Source organism: Vanacampus margaritifer, chromosome 11, assembly GCF_051991255.1.
Source record: "Vanacampus margaritifer isolate UIUO_Vmar chromosome 11, RoL_Vmar_1.0, whole genome shotgun sequence".
Lineage (NCBI taxonomy): Eukaryota > Metazoa > Chordata > Actinopteri > Syngnathiformes > Syngnathidae > Vanacampus > Vanacampus margaritifer.
In genome coordinates, this window is record NC_135442.1 from 8117731 (window position 1) to 8142312 (window position 24582).

The 24582-nt window shown below is 37.7% G+C and overlaps 1 protein-coding gene across 3 annotated transcripts in view; it reads right to left on the reverse strand.

Annotated features, from left to right (window-relative positions):
• The window catches only part of erbb4b (erb-b2 receptor tyrosine kinase 4b), a 210448-nt gene that overhangs the window by 53556 nt on the left and 132310 nt on the right, over positions 1–24582 (reverse strand). For 2 of the 3 annotated variants that reach the window (XM_077580604.1, XM_077580603.1), the window contains exons 4-13: positions 17994–18125; positions 15103–15168; positions 10513–10631; positions 10180–10321; positions 9381–9494; positions 9153–9279; positions 8952–9025; positions 4450–4540; positions 3352–3551; positions 355–487 (exon numbers count right to left, since the gene is read on the reverse strand). In XM_077580604.1, the coding sequence (XP_077436730.1) occupies positions 355–487; positions 3352–3551; positions 4450–4540; positions 8952–9025; positions 9153–9279; positions 9381–9494; positions 10180–10321; positions 10513–10631; positions 15103–15168; positions 17994–18125 (1198 nt within the window). Of the gene's footprint in view, positions 1–354; positions 488–3351; positions 3552–4449; positions 4541–8951; positions 9026–9152; positions 9280–9380; positions 9495–10179; positions 10322–10512; positions 10632–10958; positions 11213–15102; positions 15169–17993; positions 18126–24582 lie in introns of those variants that run through there. The other variant, XM_077580606.1, reaches the window with a different exon arrangement.

A 24582-nucleotide genomic window follows, 5' to 3' on the forward strand; every position in this document is an offset into this window, starting at 1 on the left:
TGTTTTTATTTTTTTTAAGTGCTCTATAAATATAGTGTTGAGTTAAGTGATGGCAGTCAGTGTCCTAACTGCCTGATTTTCAATGCCAAGTTGATATAGTCTATAATCCAGAACAACTAGCAATTTCGCAAAATTTATATACACATATATATATATATATATATATATATATATATATATATATATATATATATATATATATATATATATATTTATTTTATTTTTTTTCAATCAAGAAGGGTTCGGTGAATGGGCATAGGAAACTGATGGGGTTCAGCACCACTGATCTAGAATAAGGAAGCTTATAAGGTATTCCTGAAATGTTCATACACGATGTACATTGGCATCACTTACCCCTCATACAGGTTGCAGGTTTCCACACAACTTTGTCCCCTCCTGAAGTCCCTGCACGAGAGACATTGGTCTGGACCAGGACCCCAACATCCAGAGTCGGAACATAACGGATCGCACACCATATGCTCCTTGACTGCTCGAGACACAAAAACAATACGTAACTTTGGACACATTGTAATAAATGAATGTGAATTTCTAGGACAATTGTAGAGTGGACACACGTTAATTAACCCACCAATACAGAAATTGGATGAATTGAAAGAGATGCCAAGTCATGATTATCACATGATAAAAATAGGTGGAAAGTTTACAGTATATTTCACGCCACTGCAAATGTCGGCAGTAATTGAACAATGATCAAATTACAACCCAACCCTAATAAAACATTTTATTTTACCACATCAAATTATATCAAATTTTCTAACTTGTGTGTACATTCATCATCCTTTCCAATGTATACAGTATGTGAGAGTGTGGGAGTAGAAACGTAGTATTGCGCGGTTCATAAGATTGGAGCTATACTGCTCCTTTATGAAACTGCTGATTCAACAAAGGCAGAGGGCTAAAGGGACCCAGGATGTTCTTTCATTTGCTGCACAGTTTGTTTGACTCGGAAATCAGAAGAGAACCTTCCAACTTCAGCACCTGACAGCTTTAAGTGAGTAAGTAAGTTGTTCAACAGTATTACAATCTGGAACACAGCGTCCCCCAAAATAAGGCATTTTATATTGGTTTCCATTAAAAAAAGATATTGTCATCTGCTTCCAAGAATTCACATCTGCCAAACAGATTAAAATAGTACTTGCTCACTAAAACTGCATTGTTGAATGCTTGGAAAAGCATGAAAAGCTCCAATAAAAGCAGCATTGAGTGCACCTGGGATGAGATTCATTATTGGAGGAAAATGCCTCACCAACCGTGTCAGTTAAAAAATCTGTATGCACGGCACTCTGTTGCCCAAATAAGCTTCATATGTCTCACCTTGTAGTATAGATTTCTTACTGCTTTTGCCTCTGATGTCTCTTTGCCACCTTTACAAACTTTTTTTTTCCCCCAGACTCTTTCCTTGCACACAAAGGGATGAAGATAAACGAGTAAAAGTGAACTAAATGAGGATGAAAGCTCCATCTTTGTCTTGAAAGATACACAAACGCCCTCTGTTGGGTCCGCTTACAATGAAATACTCAAAGAAGAGGTTACATTTATTTTTAAACATGCGCTAGAGGATCAAAACAGTTCAACTTTTTTTTGATGCGGCTGGTAAACAGAAGCTGATGGGTCTCAAGCTGACGGTACTTTGTGCGTAACATGGTGAGCGCGAGAACACCCGAGAGGTGACGAAAGAACGGGAAATTGTGGCATATTTCAAACATGAAAAAAGCAACTATTACAACATTAAGGATTTGTAGATTTTTGGGCAAGGGCAGCATGATGGTTAGAATATAGTTCTGAGGTCAAAGGTTTGAATCCCGTGTCCGTTTTTTTCCATGTGAAATTTTTGCTTTTCCCGCCTTTCTTGTGACCAAGATTAGGCCTATATGGAGAAATGAAGTGAACAATCTGCTTATGATCCAAAACAAACAAGTTCATCTGCGAAGCATGGTGGAGGAAATGTCATGGCTTGGGATTGCATGGCTGCTTCTGGAACGGGCTCACTAATCTGTATTTATGATGTAATATAATATAAGTAGCAGCAGAATTAATTCTGAAGTCTACAAAGCCATTTTGTCTGGCAATTTACAGAAAAACGTATCCAAACTAATCGGGAGAAGCTTTATCATGCAAAAAGACAATGACCCAAAATACCCTGACCTTAACCCTGCATTTATGCAACATTCTGGTGAAGTCAATGGGTCGCAGGCTGGATGCAGTTGTCGCAAATAAGGGTTACGCCACCAAATATTCACTTTAAGTTAATTTAATGTCTCTTCTAATACTTTTTTTCTTTTTCTTTTCTTTCTGGAGAGCTCAGTATTTAAGTTAATTCGGTAATTTTACCGATTTGACATGTCATCATCATTGCTTTTTTTTTTATTATTATTATTTATTTATTTATTTATTATGTATGTGGGTGAGTATGTGTATGTGCGTGCGTGTGTATTCATTAGTTCACCTAAAACCTATTAAAAAAATCCCATACCGTTCACCTAAACCGAACACTTCCAGCGGGAGTCGTGAGGCCGTCAGGAGACCCGAGGAAGGACCAAAGAAAAGAAAGGAAAGTGAAATCCAGCACCGACCAAACACCACCCACCGGGTCTTCTAATACTTTTGCTCACTTTAAACGTGGGTGGATTCAAACAAAAGGTGCTCTGTCCTGAGTTGTTTAAAATGGAAGTCAACCTTAAACATTTCTTGACAAGAATATGTGTGACCTCACTAGTCTAAACATGAGATTCTGAATAATAATACATTTGTGGAATACGAGTTATGAAGCAAAATGTAGATTACATACCATGAAATAAAAGCTGGATTTGTGAAATGTTGTCTGCTATTCATCAGTTGATCTCAAACTCAAATGTCTTCAGTATACAACAAAAACAAAGGAATTGACCTTGCTGTTCCAATACTTTTGAAAGTACACTGATGGTCGGTTTTCAAAGGTGCGCAGTGACACAAACAAGTTTAAAACTCCAAAATGTATAGAATAAAGAAATACAACGAAAATCAAATGAATGCAAGAGAAAAATTACGCAGTTTTTGGGACAAACTAGGGAAACTTCCATCTAATAAAGATTTATGATAAAGTCAGGTCTTTCACAATGTGACCTTTTAAAAATGATTATTATTATTGACCCTTGTGCAGCTTCTTGACGTAAGTGAGAAAAAACGATTCATCAAAACACAGTTGGAGAAAAACAGATTTTCCAAACGGAGTATTGAGGTTCTGTGTAGCTACATAGGAATCAAACTGTGTCCCGTACCTGTTGAAAACTTAACGAAGTATGTTTGATATTGATTGGTTTGTGATTTTTCCTGGTTTCGTTACGGACTTACAGCACTCCTGTGGGTCTCTGTTGCTGCGGGTCAAAGCTTTCTGGTTGGCAGCACGGAACAGTCGGGTCCAGTTGACTGTGTTGTAGTAGCACAGCTGGCTATTCTCTACAATGTGCACATTGCCTGCACTGATCTCACGGAGTGACTGAAGTTGAAGTGATAAGATGCCATGCTGCTTTAACACCAGCAGGGAGATTCCGCTGAGAGGGGAGAGAGTCGGAGGATGGAAGAAAGGAAACAAAGAAGAAGTAGTTGAAGAAGAATCACATCTAAAGGGAATGAATAAGACTTTGATGTTTGTCTTTACTCAAGATCACACTTCTTTTTTTTTTGGAATCTGATTAAATAAGCATTTTCCCTTTTTTTTTTTTTTTTGGAATCCGATTAAATAAGCATTTTCCCAGACAAGTCACTGCCCGAATAAGCTACATTATAAGAGGTCTATCACATAATGTAATTGCTATGTAAGTACGGTAATTGGAAAGTGAATTTGATCTATTTAGTACGGAAGAGTGGAACTGCCAATTTGTTTTGTTTTTATGTTCTTGTGTTTAGTAAGGCCACCATATTTTACCTACACTAAACTTGTTACTTTAAACACTATGTGCATGTGCGTTACAATTTCTGACCACTTAAAAAAAAATCATGCTACGCTTCCACTAACAGCCCCCCTGAAATAGTCCACTGTTTCATTTCTGAACTACAGCAAAAACCTTTACTCAACAAAATTGTTACTGTGAAATCAAAGACCTTAACAATAGTGCTTCTAAGCTGTTCATAATTGTATTTAATGACATTTTGTTATTCCAAAAAAGAAAAACACCTTAAAGCTTTTTAAAAAATGGTTGGAATGGATTTTTGGAATACATTATTATTGTAATGCCCTTGGATGTGGGAAAGGAGAGACCTCGTCAATGATTCACTTTCCCGACATTTATTAAATGCCAAAGAAGAGTACACGAGCAAACTAAAGCAGGTTTATTTTTGCATACCACCAATTTTCAAATGTGTGTGCGTCTGGAAACTATCGATAAATGTAATTTACGAAACACGTCACAGAACTATATTTGCATCAAATTAGAAGTGAATCATGTGTACCTGTACAGAGATCTTCCCCCTATCGTTACCAAGTTGCTGAAAACACTCAAGTCTGTTATGTTGTCGGGCCAAGACTGGATGCTCAGAAAGCCTAAATGGGGACACAAACACAAACAGACACACAGGTTATAATGAGTCATCGCCACTGACATGACAGAAGATAATGTGTGTGTGTCTGTTGGCATCCCTCTAGGTATCACAGCATTCCAGGATATAGTAACCACACTGCTCTAGGCTAGAGTCGGGTGCCAGCTGTGTGTGTCTCATCAAGTCTCATATATCAACATTTTTGCATTTCCTTTAAGCAATCCACATCTCTGTCGTTGAATCATTTAAAAAGACGAGGAGCTGAGAGGGCGGATGTGGCTCATTTAGGATTTTCAATAATGGATTCAAAAATATGAAATATTCAGTAGAGACCAGTAGGAGGTACGGTCCTCTAGCCAATATCAGAAGACAAACAAAATAAGTGGATGGGGGAGTACGGAAAGTAATATCAGGTGGAATAATGGATGGGAGGTGGAATCAATTGAAATGCAATGAAGAAAACATTTGCGTTTCTTGGAGATTAAAACAACAATCGGGTTATGTTCCCTTAATGACAAACACTTGCATCATGGCCAAGATGCGGTGGAGACAGCAAGAAAATCATTGTGGGCGTGATGGCCGGTGCGCTGCTTTCGCTAATCAATGAACAATCAGACTCCATCATATTAAACTGCACATTTTTTTTTTCTCCTGCAGGATGCATAATGTTTACTCAGGAAGGGAGGGAGGTTGTTGAAAGGTAAAAAGAGATGAGGTAAATAGGGAGCCTTTTATGTAGACAAGAGGGCAATAACCTTCAACAGCATCTTTATCAGTTTGTGGACATTGTTTTGTTTATGCCAATCCCTGCAGAGCTGCAGCATTAGAGTGGAGTCGGAGGCATATTAAGTGTGTTTGATGAAGAAATGAGAAAAAGTCAGGCACATGTGAGGATACACACAATGGGTTTGAGGATAAGTTGCAAATCCTGGTGAAGCATCAAACAGTGATTACCAAACATGGCTAAAATGAAAGGCATTTTACATTATTAAAATTCCAAGTGCATGAGCTACTGCTGTCATTAAGTGTTTTGGAGAAAAGACACTTTAGAACGTTAGAAAGTTGATTGCAATAAGTTTACATAACATTTTAATACGTTTTTGCAGGAGTGGTATGACTGAGGTAAGAACTTCTTACTGTGCTTCATAATAACATACAAATTCTATCCAACTAATCACTGATACTGATACCAAGCAATTTTGATACATATAAAACACTATTTTTGTTGAGTTGGGTCTGACAGCTACTTTAAACTAATTTTTGAGTGTGGAATCTAAAAACGAACTCAGTTTTTCTCTATCACATTGTTTTTTTAACTTTAGATCCCCGTTTTCTTAAAAACAAAAACAAAACATGAAAAATACTGTTGCATTGTAATATGCTTGTTTGAGTAAAAAAAAATAAATAATCGAATATTGACATACAATGAAATATGAAAGAAACAGGCATTACTGCAATGTTTATTTAACATTATTATGTTTTTACAAGGAATATGGCTACTACCTCTTAATAGCTATGAAGCTAGTTTTTTGTTTGCAGATATTGACAGCACTGACCTGTTAGAAGCTACACACGCCTTGTCTCAATTGTGACTGCAACAAGTTGCCATGTAGATGTAGATAATCCGAATATAATCAGCTCTTACTACAGTCTTACTACAGCTGATCAGCATTTTGCCCATGGAAGGCAAGATGAAGATAAAAAAAAAAAAAAGTGCTAGAAAAAAAAACAACTGACTGAAATTCAATTTTGGTTTTAATCATCATACAAATCTAACTCGACAGATTTATTTATGTATTTTTCACCAGGGTAATTTTAAAGAAAGATATAATTTTTTTCTTGAGGTTGCATGATGAAAATCATGGCAATTTTTTATTCTTTCAAATTTTTTAATTTCTAGTTCTTGTTCGTAAAACGGCCCCAAAACAATACTGATACCTTGAAATAAGACCGGGTATCAGCCAGCCTTATTTCTCACCCATGCCTAACATAATCAAACATAAATAATGGAGACATGTCAAAAATAGCCGTGACATGCTTCAGTCAAGGAACAACAGTTAACAGCAATCTCGAAAGCAAATGGTTTTTGTGGGGCGGATACGGTGCTTACCGCCTCGTTTTTTTCCATAAAAAGTGAAAGATCATGTACACACATTCTCCTGAGAGGACATTCATGTATGAAGCAAATTACAACATGTAACCACTTAGGAAGAAAGGGTCCGTGCTCACAAGCAATGGCTAAGAGGGTTCAAGTTGTGGTAATTACAGCGTAAGCCACAATAATGAGAAACCCCAGCGTAAGACACATCATTTTGATTTGATTGCCCACTCAACAACAAATGTTATGAAGAAACAATAAAATAAGCACAAAAAAAAAAAAAGAGAGGAAAGTAATTGGAAAAGCTGAGACAAGTGTGCTATGTGTAGGATGAGCTCATTTAAAAGCAGAAGGAAAAGCACTTGTGACCTCGGGGTCACAGAGGCAGGTTGGCTGCTCGTCAAATGTCTTGTTGTCGTGACAGCTCAGGGAGATGACAAGCTGAGCAGACACACTCTCTTCTAAATCCTGTTTGGTTTTGCCACCCGATAATAAAAATAAATCAAGCCATTTAAACATTTTGAAGTTGAGTTTATGATATTAAACCTGGGATTACACTTGTTTTTTTTGTTTTTTTTATATATTGTTAGCCTAACAATAATTAATAATAATTGCCCAATGTGCTTGCAAAAACTAAGTACAGTCATTTCTGGACTATAAGGTGCACCTGACTATAAGTCGCGCTAGCTAAATTTGGGGAATACTCGAGTTTGTTACACATATAAGGCGCACTCGACTGTAAGCCGCAGGTGCTTTAATGTTACCGCACCGGTGGTTCCCGCTACTTTCTTTTCCATAATGAGGGTGCAAATTGTCTCGCTCTCGTTCTGTCTCTCCTACTGCATGAATCATTTTAATTCCTATCTAAGACTTCAGCTGGCCTGACAATTTTAATGCAAAAGCCCCAAAAATAAATAAATAAATAAATAATGATGTTGTTTACGTTTCCCCATGACAAAGGTTATTCACAATTTTTACGTTTTATTTCAAAATGGCATATCAACATGCAATTTAGTGTTAGGTACCGGTAAACAAGAATCCATTGAGGAAAGACCTTTACTACTTGCCACTTTCTAATTGGATGAGTTTATTATGACTAATATTGCATTTTTTCCCCTCTACTATCAAAATGCAAAGTAATTGAAACTGTACACCAAAAGTACAACACTCAAATTTCTTGATGCATTTAGTGGCCAACTTAACACCATCCACAGGTGGAGGTCTTCTTATGATGACCTGCACCACATACATTTGTGGACCTCAGGATCGTCTGCCTGCTCCTTGACTAAATTCACCAAAATTGTGTTCCACCGCCTGCGCCACAACTTAGACCTCCTTTCATCTAGTCTAAAATCTATTCTACTTTGTTCACCAAATCGCCAAGTACGGCAGGCATGCGCAATAGAATACATCGAGGCATACGCCAGTCTACCAAATTCCCAAACACGCTAAACTAGACTTGCCCCTGCACGAAAATGAAGATGCACAGGCGCCTGTCTACGAAAATAAGAGTCCCACATGTTTTCTTCTTGGTGTATGAAGGGAAAACTGGGGAAACTTAAGGCTAAGGATCGTCTCAAGGGAAAAGCAGCAGATACAGAGGAGATTGAAAGACTCATCTGATATTCAACACATGCTGCTATGTATGTCCTCAGTGTGGACCATCACCAGTGGGGGAATGGGAACTAGACTTAACTAAACACTCCAAGCAAAACACACTGCATATGCACCACAAAAAGGATGTTGCCTCTGTCAAGGAAATAACGTTGTCACCATTGTTTGAACGTTAGCCAAAAAATACAATTTGTGGAGGAAAGGGAAAATTCAGAATCTGATTATCATCTAATAACCGCAAGATAGGGCGTTTTTGCTTTATTTCAGGGATACGTAAGATGTACATATCTATAACGTGTACTATTCTGGTCAAATCCAAGTTTGATGTATGTATGCACTTCACGGAATACATATATGTATTCCGTGAAGTGCATACATACACTTCACTATAGTGATGTTTAAATATAAAAAGAAGAAAATCACTTACCATTGTCATTCTTTCAAAGCAAAAAATAAAACTAAGAAATATTAGTTTTTTTAGTCTATCAAATAATTTTATCTTTACAACACACACACACACACACAACAGAACATTTTTTAAATTTAAATCCATGGATAACAATAATAATTATGCTTTAGGATTAAATAACATTTCAATTGAAGAGCTTCTAATATTACCCATTGAAAAAACTTAAATTATTTTGCACCAAGGTTGTTCATTTAGTTTAATTCAGTATATAGATGCTGTGTGAACAAACCTTACCTGTAATTTCCCTAACAGTGCGGAACACGTTAAGTTTTTCTGGGTCCAAAGCTTCAATGTCGTGATAGACATCCCTGTGAATGATAATGTCACAATGTCACGTAACAGCTAATTCTACTACTACTGATATTTTACTTATGGCATTACTATGCGCTGAAGTTAATGGAAGGGTAATGTAAAGAAGTTAGAATTATGTCTCACCCTTTTATTCCAGTGATGAGAAAAACCAAATTGCCATTTATTTTAGTGCAATTCAAAAACGTGTCGATGTTGCTGGAGTCCACTGTCTGAGCCGTCTGTAGACTGGCAGTTCCAATGCCATCACATGCTGCAGCACACAGTAAGACAGCAAAAAAGCATTCATTTAGTGAAGCAGAGAAATTTAATGCTTTTTTTTTTTACAAGCAGAACTTTCCTCAAAAATGTCACCTTTTGGGCAGATGTCAGTACAAGGAATGCACATCTTGATGCGGTTCTCCTCCACCTCCATCGTGTTACTGGGACATGCTCGCACACAGGAGCTCTGGTCCACCACAAAGTTATCTGTAAGACATTTTGTTGTAAATGTCAACTACAGATTGCGGTTGTTTATACAGGCGGACGGGTACTTTTGTACTTTGCAAAGGCAATCACCAAAAAAGAAGGGGAGAAAATGTCACTTTCTTCTTTCTGACTCTAGACTAGATTTTTTTTTTACTGTGCATTAACTGTACGAGAATTGTAGTGATCTGTGTTTAAAGGGAACAGAGCCACAAATTAACCAAAGAATTAAGGATGTGATTCACCAATAATGAATCAATGGGGTACAGTTAATAGTCCATTTCAGTCTTTCAAAGGGAAATCTTTGAAATAAAAAGTAGCAACATTTCAGCTCAACAGTAACTTCAGCTAATTTACTGTTCTAATGCTAGCTTAGTATTGCTAGCGCTGCTATTTTTGGTTAAGCCAAATACTCTGTCGTTATTTATCATGACTACACACTTAGAGAAGCCCTTTTCATTACTAATGACCATGTTTGATAATTGTGCTTTAGTAAGAGGGATTTAGGAAAGGGGGATTAGCGGAGTGAGGCTACATTCAAATCTTGCTAGCAGTTTTAACACTGAGCCTTTTTGTAGCGGTGAAAACCAAAACAACTTTGCCACTGAGCAATACAAGATCTTTAACAATGACATACTGCATACAGAAAGTAAATGTGTTCCCGTAGGTGTTCACTGTTCAGACTTACGTGGACATTTCTTGACACAGAAGGCTCCATAAGTGTATTTGGCTCTAGGGTTGTGTTCCACCTGGAAGGTGGTGGGGTTGTACAAAAAAGTCTGTGGACATTGCGTCACACATGCCCCGCTGTCGTTGAAGTTTGTGCATGCCTGTAAATATCGACAATAAAAGAAAAAATACCGGACATTAGGACAAGTGGTATGTTGTGTAGCTAATTAACGGAATTACTACCATCTACTGTAAATGTTGTTGTTGACTTTAAGACCAGTAAATTTAAACCAAATTCTATGAGCTGTATGCAAGTCCGTCTGAATGTGTGTGCTTGTGCGTGTGTACTTACAAAGCAGTCAGTGTCCTTTGGACCAAAGCAGCCACCTGCACACTCACGATGGCAGCAGTCACTCACATAGGGACCAAAACAGCGGCCATCACACTGCTCAGCACACACCGTCTTAGTTACTGGGGAGAAATTTCATAAAGAACAACATAGTTACAAGAAAATCTTTCTAAACAACACTCGGAGGACAGAAAATTAGGGTGGCTTCACATGTCGGGGAGACCGGGGCTAGTTGTATAACGGGTAAGTTGTCACATTGCAATTTTCTTCTCCACCAGAGGGCGCAATCAAAAACTGGAATACTAGCCATGCCAGCAATTCTTAAGGACTTTAATCTATTTCATAATATTTTATGTTAAAATTTGTTCAATGACTATGGTAAATTTTCAACAATCAACAAGTTGCGAAATCCAGTGTGACATCTTACCCCATATACTGTGACAACTTACCCATTGGCGTGGCAACATGTCACATGTTCACTCCCTGTATTTGATGGCTTATAACTCTGCACTGATACAAAGTATGAACATGATATGAATAAAAAAATATATACCTAAGACTTTGCTCTTTCATCTGGTATACATTTTGTTTATATAAGATGTATTGATTCCAAGAAATATAAAAAGTGATACAACTAGCCCCGGTCTCCCCTACTCAGTCATTTCTGAACGATGATTGCAAGCTCTTAAGTGGATTTTGCTGCTTGCCGATGAAAGAGAAGCACACATTCTAAGTCCCTTTATTTGATCACAAAGCGATATAGGAAGTGACTACACTTTTTTGTAAATACGGATCAGAGGTTCAGATAATGGATGGATGTATTATTTATTTTTATTCAAACTAACAAAATTGCACTCCTCAGCTTGTATAACAAAACCAAATTTACTGTCCAATGTCTGGAAACAAAAGAGCCTACATCCCTAAGTGAAAATGTCAAAATTGGGTCCATGTTCATATTTTGTATCATCATGATTATTTCCCAGTGCTGACTTGTGCATCAATTTCTTCAGAGCTTGACTGGTTGCCATAGAGATTCTCTTCCTCTCTTCCATAACAATATCCCAGAGCCGTTGAATGTTAAAGACATTGTGCTCCACCACCTCCCATTTGAGGATGCCCAACAGATACTCAGTAGGGTTTAGGTCAGGAGAAATACTTGCTACATCATATTTGTTTAGCCTCAGCTTCTTTAACAAGGTAGTAGTCATTTTGGAATACTCTCCTGTGCCCCAATTTTGAAGAGAAGGGATCATCCTCCCGTAATGGTCCCGTAAATGAACTTTAGATTCACAGTGCCAGCAGCACTCCCCACGTCGTTGCTGCACAACACTTGATACCATCTAAACCAAATAAGTTCATATTGGTCTCAACAGACCGCAACACATGGTTCACGTGCCCTTTGTGGGTTTGTCTTCAGCAAATCATTGTGGGCTTTCTTGTGCATCATATTTTTCATTATCAGCAGTGAGATTTCAAGTATACAGGAAAACACCCAGTTAACAACACATAACGACTAAAGCAATAACAACACAAAACACAACACACTTCACTAGGAACTGTAAGAACAGCATTTACCCATATAGCGGCATTATTTTTAACATATTGCAGATGAAATTGTCACGAGCCTTCATTGCTCATGAATTTAAAATGTGACCGTTTGCAACATCATAATGTATTGCTGTTGGGGTGCTGTAGGTGTTTTTATCTGTGGACTTGTGGCAATATACACAATGCTTTCACGCAATGCCATAACTTTAATGGATACAAGCCAACCTGACACACATTCCCATATGCACTTTATCATATGTCTAAAGAACTATCAGTAGCATTTTATTTCATGTGTGTGGTGTAAAAAAAAAAAGAGGCTAACTTTATTTGATGGTGCTTTTCAACCAAATGACCTGCACAAAAGAGACACAAGCTTTTCTTTTAAAATGAGGAAAGATTGAAAGCACTCGCATGTAAAATGATAAAAAGCACGAAAAACAATGCTTCTCCAAAAACATGCCTGGAAGCCTCAATTTCAACAAACAGTACCCAACATCCATTTTCAAAAGGCAGAAGGTGACACTAAATGAACTAAAAACATAAAAGCAAGAAGATTCTGAAAATGTCCGTACACCTCTGACAGATGAAAACATGTTTGTCGACTTCATGCTGATTTATAATAGTGAGTCTGACTAATGAATGTGCTTTAAGTTATTTTTTTCACAATTCTGAGAATTCTCTAAATTGTCTGATTATCCTGTGGTGTCGTGTTCATAAACAGTGATTTTTCCTTCCCGACCTGCTCGGTCTGGGGCTGACAATTAATTAATTGATAAACTGCTTTATTCCCTTTCCTGAGTGTGGTCAACACCGAATTTAGCCGACCTATAATTTTAAGTGACTGTCAAGAGAAATGGAACGAACATGAGGACACGACGTGACTGTTGCAAGACACAAGAGAAGCAACTAGTTGTGCTGAGTGTTTGGATAATGTTGCCCAAGTCATCCAGCAGAATAAAAATTACAAGGAGAGAAGCTAAAAGTTAGCTTGGCTTCTACCATTTTTTTGGTTTTACGACAGAAATTGCTGAGTTTCGAGCCTGCTTAACTGTGTCAGATCTGTCGCCAAAGTCACATTAAACTGGACATTGCGACATATTCCGGTATATATTTTTTTAACTTGTGAAGTTATAACTCACTTATTGGGTTAAATAAGTTTTCCCTTGTATTACTTACTTACTGACAAAGATTCTCTTTGTTGCTGATTTTGAGACGCGTACATAATTATTCCGAAAAATGTCACAAAGCTCATCTTTGAAGTAATTTTCCTTCACACAAGGTCTCTACTTATCATTTCTTGCAGTTAACCAAAACAAAATGAAAAGGTTGTGAGGGAAAGCGGGGCAATCTAGGATGAATCATCACAGGCACGTCTGGTGGAAGACAACAGTGTGAGATAAAAAGCGTGATAATGGGAAAAAAGACGGACGGCCCCCAGCGCTTATCCGTGGCCCATCTGTAACATGTTGCTAACAGCGATCTCCAAGTTCATTCCTCATTATCTTAATGGGATCGTGACCACAGGACAACTGCATCGAGATATACCCACATTGGAAGCCAGAGATTAGGTGGTCTGAGTACAGTGGAGGAGAAATGGAATACGGATGAGAAAATAAATGGCAGGAAAAGCAGCTAGTTTGAGAGAAAGGTGTGGGTTAAACAGCACAATGCCATTATCGACTGATGACTGCAAATCATCTTCAAATACACTTCGCTCTTCTGGATTCAGAATAAGAATCATGGCTAAAAATCTTAGGACACCCCCCATAATCAGTTTGAGGTGATCTGAATCATAAGCTTTCTTCTTACCGAGCCAGTTACTTCTGAGAGGTCCTTTTCTGTTCCTGTGTGACTGTACCCCAAAGACGAAACGACAAAATTGCGTAACAATCTGCATTCCAGGCCACTGTCCTTATCGCCCGAGTCTGAGTTGCAAACTGGTAATCATGCACAACCGATAATAGCATGCAGTTTTGTACTCATAAAGTTGCATTCACACAGAAAGTAACTGATAGGATGGGATGTTAATAGAATACAGTGATAATAAGAGATCTTGTGGTTACACTCCATGATAATTTCAATTTTTTGGGGTGCGAGGGCGCTGATTAGTAATGGTAGCTAATAAGATATTGATTAAAGAATCAGTCAGCGTTATGTCAGAAACCAGAGCCCAAAATGTCTGTGAACGAGCAAATGTGAGCAAAAGCATGGCATAAAAGAGGCACTGAGAGCAAGCCTGCTCTTATGCACCTGTGTGATGCCCCCATGGGGTTTAGTGGGTGGAGCTAGTTGGAAAACGATCCTTAAGTTTTCCGCGTGTTCGTAATGTTGATTTTATGAATACAGACTGGAGATCGGTGAACAGGTCCTTCGAAGGATTTATTTTGTAGAAATTTCTGGACACAGACAAGATACCGACAAAATCGTCCTGGGTTCCCCTTGTGTGTGTGTGTGTCCCCTCCTCCCACTTGTAGTCGTACTTATACTTTCAGTCAGGGGCACCTGGGTCCGGTGCTCCTGAGCGCCATTTAAGATGCTGCCGCCAACCTACTTGCGCTCTCTCCTCTCGTCCCAGGGCACCGGCTCAGGTTACTGTGGTGAACCATTATCATTATAAATTGATCTTAAATCTTGTAAATAGTAAGATGTTTTTCTATTTTGGAAAATGAAAGACTTCTATTTTTGTATCCCTGTGTTTTCGCCCTTCTTTATTGTGACCCTTTTGAACCAGGGGTCATAATATATTGAGGTTTCGTCCGGGAATAGAGTGAGAAATCAAGCACAGGAAAACAAGGGAAGTAAAACCTCTAAAGTGACTTTACCTAAATTAATTAAATAAGATCTTGAATGAATAAATGTGCTCAGATATTTTTTCCAAATCTAACATTATCAAAAGTGCACTATATCAAATAAACTTAAAACTTCTCTGAATGAGTGTGCCTTTTTGATAAATGTGGTTGTTTTTAAGTCGCAACAGTTGTGTAACTTACAATATAGCATGCTAGTACTAAACCGAATTGTTTATGTTGCACTCAAAATACTCACAGCTTTGACACTGGTCTTCTTTGGGTCCCCAGCAACGGCCATTACAGGAGCGATGGCACTTTTGACCTGCAAAAAATATCATTAAAAACTATCATTCATTCTTTACGGGCCAACTTTGATGAAAATGAACATGCACATCATAACTATAATTCATTCTTTAAAGTGTAAGTCAATATTAAACATTTCTTGACAATAATATTTTATATAGTATTTGACCTCACTAGTCTAAACATGACATTCTGATTAATATTACATTTGTTGAATATGAGTTATGAAGCAAAATACAGCCATTTTTATCCATTTCAGGGGGTGGGTCATTTTGACACTTGTCGTCGACTGAAGATGACATCAATGTTGCTCAGGTGTCAGGTAACAAGCAAACACAGAAAGCCCAGTAAGCTTCAGAAAACAAGTGAGCTGTGATTGAATACCACATTTTGACTAGTGGGGATGCACAGACCCTATTATTGCAAAAAAAAAAAAAAAAGGGTTGACTTCCCCTTTAGGGGCCAAATTTGATGAAAATAACACACACACATATTAATAACTGGATTGTGTACTGTGTGTGTGTTTGAATACAAGTTATTAACCTCTAAGATGGAAAAAATGAACTCAAAGTTATCGATTAAACGTAGAAACCTTTAGATTATCGACTGATAGTCGAGGTTTTTCGTCTGTAATCAAAAAACCGACGTGGTGCCCATACAGGCGTTCAAGGTTAGTGCACGCATTAAACTCGAACCGCTATTAATTAATTATGCTCTGAGCGACCCAATTTACGCTACATTGGATAACATAATCAGTATGCGTGTATCAAATCATTACATTTTGAATTAGATTGGTTACAGATACTACAAATGCTAAAGAGTTGGTCAAATTTGTATGAGCAAAGAAAATGCTTTGGCTATATAATGCGTTTATTATTCAGGTGCATTTCAATATTATCTATGAATAATTGTGATACAATTTGAAATATTTCAGTAATAAGTGCATCGAAAGGTAAGAAACATCTTGATCACCTTTGTCAAAATATGGCAAGACTTTTTCTATTTTTTTTTTTTTTTTTAGAAGATCAGCATTAAACTTCTACAAATCAGATAGAGACAGCAAAGCATATCATAACTTTAAAGCTTTAGTCTGTGCCGTTCTGGGTGGATTTGGAGAGCTTAATTGACTGTCTGGTAATTGACTGAGAGGGAAGTGAGCCTGTGTAAGTGCAGAAGTGCTGTCCTCTGTCCATCAGCCTCTCCAGATGAGAGCTATTAGCGGCGAGACTTACTCTATTCCCCAACATGAGTCTCCATTTTCCGCCCTCCTCTTCTTCCTCATATGTGCCCCTCTTCACTGCACACTTTATCACATTCATTCTCCATCTACCCTCCCTAATCCATTGCCTCACTGTGGTTCTCGTACACTTAATACCCAACATTTTTTTGCGCTTTGTTCATTTTTCTTTATTTTTTTTGTTCTCGTTCTTCGGCCCGACTCCCCCGAGCATGTTGACAAAATCTCAAGAAGAGGTGGATTGCATTAAAAGCTGCGTGCAAAAAAAAATCTAAATGACAGGGGGCTATGAGTTGCCTCAGAGTGCCAAGTTTGAAGAACCTTCACTACTGTACACTCATATCTCTATTATAGTTCCCCTTGGAGTCTGTTGGCCTGTGAAGTCAAGTCGGACCAGATTTCATTTAAAGCTCAAGATTTGCTCTCTCTCATCTAATAAATTCTTAGTGACTCACAATAAACATGTCCCCCTACTACAATCATATTTTACAGTGATCTTAAAACAGTCCCTGAAGGTTGCATTGGAAGGACATCAAGATGATGTCAAACTTGATTGAGAAAAAAATTAATACAAAATCAATCCAATTTAATTTTAATTGCTGTGTTGGGCAAATGTACAGAATGGGTCAAAGTTGCTCTATTGCAGAAAACAAAATCATGACTATGGTGTTTGAACCCCTGTAGCAAAACGTGTTTGTTTTCTGGCTTATGGCACCATCTCAATTTACAGCCACAAAAGCTTCCATTTTACTGGGAAAGCTTTCCACATAAGATATTGGAGTTTGAATTGTTATAATAACATTTTTAATCAAGGTAACTGTCACCAATCAAGGGCCAGCCTACTGTAGCGACCTTGCAAACCTTGTGCATTAATGGTTACTAATGTTATAACTATCTTTTGACTTGGATCATGGGGTCATTCTGCTGTTATAATGAAGATCATGCACTAGTTCTCTCTTATTTTGTAACATTGCTATGCAGTTGCTATGCCCATTATGATGATAATATTGTCAGTTGCTATGCAGTTGCGGTGTTCCGGTCACTCTTGTTTGTAAAGTTTATATAATGTTACTATGCCCCGTATTGGGATAGTGTTGTCAGTTGCTATGCAGTTATTGTGTTCCAGTCACTCTTGCTTTGTAAAGTTGATTTGTAGTTACTATGTCCCTTATAATGATCGTGTTAGTTGCTATTTAGTTGCTGTGTTCCAGTCACTCTTGATTTCTAAAGTTGATATACAGTTACTATGTCCGTGGTGATGTGTTGTCAGTTACTATGCATGAACTGTTTTCCTGTAAATGTCTCTCTTAAGTTTTAGGTTCTGTATTTGTAATTGTTATTCATTCTTTTATTTTGTCATAAAGAAATGCACATTGCCCTAGAAAGAGTTACTGAATGACACCTTTGTCAGTACGTCAAGATTCCTTAGCCGAGGTTTCTCTCCCAACATCAAGGTTTCCTATCGCAATTTTTCCATGCAGACTGTCTTCCGTGTGTTCTGCATTCAGCCCTGATCTCTGTGGTTACTTTGTATTTTTGTACCTAAAGACTCTTTGTTTTCTTGTCGGCATTTTGGTCCAAATTCCACGCCTCACATGACAACTTACATGTGGCACTGCTGTTGGTGGGCACCACCACAGGATAGACACCTGAGTTCTTGATAATGTCGTGCCAATGGATGGTGTCTGCGTGGCACAGGAACTTGTTTTGGTGGACATAGACACCTCCACTTAGGATCTCTGGAAAGGCAAGAAGAAAAAAAAGGCAGTCAGTACCCACAAATTGAATGTATTAGTAATCTAATTCCACCAGGAGTATGCTTAGAAAATATATATTTTTCTTTCTGATGCTTATAAGCAGTGGCAGAAAATGTGATTCACTATTTCCAAGAACCCAACCCATGGCTTTCTTTTCCACTATAGAGGAGGCTCCAGCATGGGGAGAAAGCTCATGATAGATTTCATTCAAAAATGGATGGATGATAGGTGACATAAAACTATCTAAAATGTAGTTAAATCTTTTACATATTTATTATAATGGGGTTTTTGGGCAGGAGTGACACTTTTAGCCATTGTTGTCACAAAACTGACCTTTCATTTTAGAATGCATACAGTAAAGATGTCGGATTTATAACTGATGCCGGGCAGCTAGCGTGTTGGTTGTTAATCATTTCTTTTGAAGAGAGGGTTGCATCGTGACTCCTATTGCACTGTAGCAAAGCAGCCTGGCAGAAGCCATGCCATATTACTGTTACTATAGCTTCTGATCTTTTACTATGTTGCTGTTTAGTCTCATTCCGACAATCGTGTCGCGCATAAGCCTGATTAAAACCATTTCCCCCCACCAAGTATTAGGAGGTATAATAGCCGATCACGCCACCTCAGCTCTCCCTCCTTCAACTTGAAGGTGTGGTGGGAATTGCACACAAAAATGAATTCAGCCCTTCACCAAAGAAGCAATTATTGTGGGCTAAGAGGAGTCCTCGTCTCAAATTCAAATTATTTCCATGATGTGATGCTGGCGAATCGGGCCGCGTGATTTAATAGCGGTTAAGCAAAACACCTGTACATCCTTTTCTTGGCTCACCTACATACCTTGTTTGATTGGAAGTGGATATACATTTCAGCCACTTTCACAACGTAGCACCCTTTTAACCCTATGCAACAATGCTGACACGATACTCGGATTTCATTCATATGCATTTGTTGTTACTATCCCGTTTATCACACAACAAATCACGTCCAATTCAAAACATTACATGTTGAGCTATCATTTAAAATGTAAATGCCCCTGATTTAGCTTCAGCACTTTTCGGGAAACCTTTACTCTACGTATATTTGTTTAAAAAGATAAAATGGTAGAGGGAGAAAAAAAAATAGTTTGAACGGTGGTGATTAAGTTGAGACATGTTTAATTAATTAATTGTAGCCAGCAATGCAACATATGCTCCTTCAATGTTATGTCCTTATTTGAAATGTAAAAACAGCATTAAAATAAAAATAAAATACTCATAATTGCAATGTCTCCCATGCCAATAAATAAATAATAATAATAATAACTATCAAAAATACGTAGAACTCAGTCAGGGTTTATTTTCATTATGTTTAAGTGCAATATGTTGGCCAGGGGAAATCAGTTGTTCAATTCTACAGTATTAATGATTGTTTTGTGTGAAAAATATCTCGGTTTGTTGATGTAGCTAAAGTGTTTATAATCAAGCCCTTGTAGTGAAAAATAAAATCTGTAATCATTTGCGAATATGACTTCAAAAGGAAAATAAATTGACAACAACGCACTGCATGACTACTGGAGGAAAACAATATGAAATTCAGGGAGGGAGAACAAATGCATGCGAGCAATTATATTGGTAGTAAGCGGCTGCTGTGAGTTTTTCTGTGTGTTTTATTATTGCAGCAGGGGGATGAATATGATTAAGAATGGGAGGCAAATAATGAACCAATGATCAGGGAAAAAAAGCCTTGTTAATGAGTTTGTGAGAATGAATAAATTACGGATTGAGAAGAGTGTTGGAGGTTTGCGTAGGAGAAACACAGGATTGTTTATTCTAGTGTATGACAACTGCATTAATTAATATCCCTATCGTGATTATCCTTCAGTGATATGAAGTAGACTCATGTGAATTATATTTCATATTAATGGTTCCAATGACTTTCAAATGGAAACCCAGTGAAAAGTCACATGACAAAATAGTAGTTTAGCATATTATATTTTTTCAATTAATGCATTCAGTTTTGATGGTTTAACACTAGATCTCCTAGAGCTGTCATTTTGACTGTTCTCAAAATTAGTTGTGACTCTGTTTACATACTGTAGATCAACGATGTTCCTGGTTTTTTGACTTTTACTCCATCTGTACTGTATGTATATCATTGCTGCACTGGCATTTTATTGTATTAAAAATCAAAAAATATCTCAGTCTCAAGTCTTTGACCCTCAAGTCCAAATGAAGTTCAAGTCTTTAGGTTCCAAGTACAAGTCAAGTCCCAGATCATGAGTCCAAGTCAAGTCCAAGTCCCTGACCATGAGTCCAACTCGCTGGATGAAGTCTTTAAAAGCAAAAGCTATAACAAAGTCTCAAGTCTTTAGTGGATGAATCTAAGTCGACTTTATTATTATATTATTTTATTTTTCATTGAGCCATTCAACCACTCGCAAAAGGTTTCAAAAAAAGACCACATTAAAGACGTTTAGTTAATGTGATAAAACCAGACACACACCTGTGCACATGACCCGGGGTTTACGAGAAATGAAATCATTACTTGCCTGAAGCATGACTTTAATTACCAATTTGCTTTATGGGTGCAATTTTAGATTCAGGGTCACTGATTTGAATTGCTTAAAGAGCTAGTCCACTGTGGTCAGAGAAAGTCAGAATTGCTCTTCAAAACCAATCAGCCCTTTTCTCAAACGGCTGTTACTGAGTGGAGTATCATTGTTCGTGTTACTAAGAATACCCACTACGCAAACCCAGAAAAATTAAATGTATCATTTAAAGCCGGTATCTGTCTGAGTTAGCTGTGACTGGAATGTGTGAATCTGCACCTATGAAGCTGCGTCATCTAATGACTCTCCAGACAAGTCTTCTCCCTGGACCGCAATTTTGCAGCATGACCTGCTATTTCTCCTGGAGACAGTGATGTTATGTAGTGATGATGGCAAGTAGGAAACACTCACTGTCCCGATGAGGCCTTACGTCAGCATCAGTGACTTTTAAGTGTGATCCTTAGAGATGCCGTTCTTCAGCAGGAAGATCCCTCCAGTATTTGTTAACAGTTCCTCAGCCAATTGTGCCTTAGTTGTGAATCGCTTTACATTTTCATGAAGCATCCTTTGTTCATTTTAGTCCATGGAATGGAATTCAGATTTTATTGTCATTGCATGTGACGAGTACAGATCAACGGAATTTATATTAAACCCACCCAAGGAACTTAAAAAGACAGTCACACCTAATGGGGGATTACAGGAATGGGAGGACTGACGGGTCACCCAGTGGTGCCCCCATTTCTTAGGTGAGAATAAGGGAGAACAAGATGAAGGAAGGTGGGAAAAAAAAGCAACTTCCAAACTGTGCTCCTGTGTGTGTCTGTGTTGGTCCGTGTGTGTGGACCAGCTGATCAACTCCATGATGTTTATGCTGTGGTGCCTTAAAATGGATTTGAGTCTCTCCTTTGGTCTCCCTAATTTGTTGGAATTTAGATGTTTCTGGGGTTGGTGAAAGACTCTGGTTGGTAACCCGGTGGGTAGTAGGTGATGTCTGGTCGTTGCTGGATTTCACTTTCCTTTCTTTTCTTTGATCCTTCCTCGGGTCTCCTGACAACCTCACGACTCTAGCTGGATTCTGAAGTATTCGGTTTAGGTGAACGGTATGGGATTTTTAATAGGTTTTAGGTGAATTAATGAGTACACACTCACACGCACGCACACATGCACACACACATACAAAATAAAAAAAATTAAAAATTAAAAAACAGAGAGCAATGATGATGACATGTCGAATCGGTAAAATTACCGAATGAACAATACTGAGCTTTCTCAAAAAAAAACAACAACTAAATAAATACATTTAAAAAATATATGGATTTGAACATTTTTTGACCCTGCTCCCTAAAAGAAGCAGAATCGAGAATTGTTTGGAACCATAATAGGAACAAGGAACCCGAATCGGAACCCGAATGGTTCAACTTCAAAAGATTCCCAACCCTATTGGATCATCTAAAATGCAACACAGCACCACAAATGACATTGTTCAAATTGATCATTAAAGCAAATGAATGATGAAATGAAAATGCAACCTTTATGTAAATGCATGCCATACTCATCTAGCTATTATTCATTGCAACTTCAAGAGAGCAGCATACACGTCAGAATGTATCAAAACGTTCTTTATCTGCGCTTGTAATATCAACAGATGGAAGCCTGTTCCCCCGGGCCTAAATGTAATTTCACAACAGCAAAATGGTTGTACCGATTGAAATGTAATTGAACAATGGTGTGTTTAACTATTGACCCAAAAAGAACAACTGTGCTAACATAACAAGAAAGCGGCTCAGATTTACTTTTACAAAGTCATTCAGACAAACATTGTGGCAATGTGCGGAATGAAAATTACACATTTTTGATTGAGGACACAGACCCAAAGACGTCTTTTTCCCTTTAGGGGCAATCCTTCTCACGTTGCAGTCAACTGTCAGTGCAGACACGTTCTCAACACCATAAATGTAGCGGGTGACATTGTGGAGACTAAATAAAAGACATCATCTTGAAAATGGGAACGAATTGTGGCTAAAATAGTAAAAACAAATGGATGAGCAGATGATGAGAGAAAATGGATGACTTTAAGGGGCAGAATAAGACAAATTACTGCCTGGATGAACAGCTCGAGTATCTTGCACTGTAAAATAGTTGTAAATCAGACGTTACACCAATCTTGATTGACTGGATTGTGATCAGATGATATTTTGCATTTTTATGCAACATCGGCGATCAATGTTATGTTATAATTAGCACAATGGATCAATGACATCAATCGGATCCGCAAAATAAGACATTACAGCAAAAACTGCCTCGTTCACTTCTGTGCTGCTATAGTGTATATGTGAGTCAGAAAGCTGATCTATTTTTTGCCTTCTTGCGTGTCACGGGAGCGGAAAGATTCAGTGTTTAGCCACCTCGCGTGCCTTTGACCATCCAATCACAAATAACGCTTGTGTTTTGTTTTTTTACTGGTAAAAGTTTGAAAACCACTTTATTTACATTGATTAAAAGAACTAGCTACGGTATATGTGTGTTCTATATTTCTTATTTTTTCCAGTGCATTTCAATTGCCGTCAACTTTATTGTACATGGATTTTCGCTATGGTAGGGGTCGACTGTAGAGTAAATGTATAAATTGTTTAAATAGATATTTTCAGATCAAAGTGATTATTGTTATTTTTTTCTTAACAAACTTGCTGATTGACCCAAAAAATCCTGATCATGTAAAGTCAACTTTTTTTTTTTAAATAATAGTGAATAAACGTGCCATATTATGATTGGATCAGTGATCGGTTATTTTTTTTTTTTAACTCACTGATCGGCAATTGGCCCCAAAAATACTGATTGCATAAAGTCTAGGTAAAATAGTAAAGAAACACTGGACAAAAACACAAAAACTTACAGTATATGAGTTTACTGAGGTTTTTAAAGTTGGACGACTGAAAAACGGAATGCACTTCAATCAAATGGCTTTTAAAAAGATACATCAATGGTATTTAGAAATGTATGAATCTAAAGTGACTTTTTACTTGTCACGGGTAACAAACAGAGGATTTTGGGGGCAGATCACAGGTGCAAGTTTAAATAAACCAATCAGGATATCCAATCAGGACATTACAGTCGATCAAAAAAAAAACAAAAAAAAACGTGCATACACTGCAAAACATTGATCCCATATAGATGATCAGACCGGTGTAAAGTCGAGTCACACGTAAATGTAACAAATATTGTACACTGTAAAATAAATTTAATCATTTGAACCTTTATATTACACTAAGGGAGTTTTTTTATTATTATTATTATTTTTATTTTATTTTTATTTTTTTTACAGATCAATTGTCAAGTAAGAGTTGATGGCAGGGGGGCATCAACCATTACCCTGATCCCCTAGCATATGCCTGGCCTCCGAAAAGTAATTGCATTCCTTGGCTGGTGATTAAATTTAGTGCAGATCCGTCCCAACACAATTGTTTCCTGTGAGTCTTTATGAAAAATTGCTGAGATTTAGGGATTATAGTATTAAATCGAAGCAAGGCTGCACATCCGCTTAAAGATGAGAAGACCAAGAAAATCATTAAATTATGACAGAATGGTTGTGGGATCTACTGTAGGTTTGCATCCTTGCTTTGCTTCCTTTAAGCCTAACTTGTGATAAAACCCTGGTAATCTGAGTTTTATGGAAAAGGGGGAGGAAGACGGGGGCTATAACAAAACACCGTGATAAGATAAATCTATGAGAAAAGGATGAAAAACAAAGGAAAAGAAATGGAGACAAAAAGACAGAAGAGAATATTATCAAAGCATGAGCGGTCAATGATTAAAACACAAACAAAAAGACCTTCAGTTGGAACGGCTGAGGGCCATTTAGCTTATCGGGGCTGATGTGTGTGATCAACCTAATGCTTGAATAAAAATGAGTCC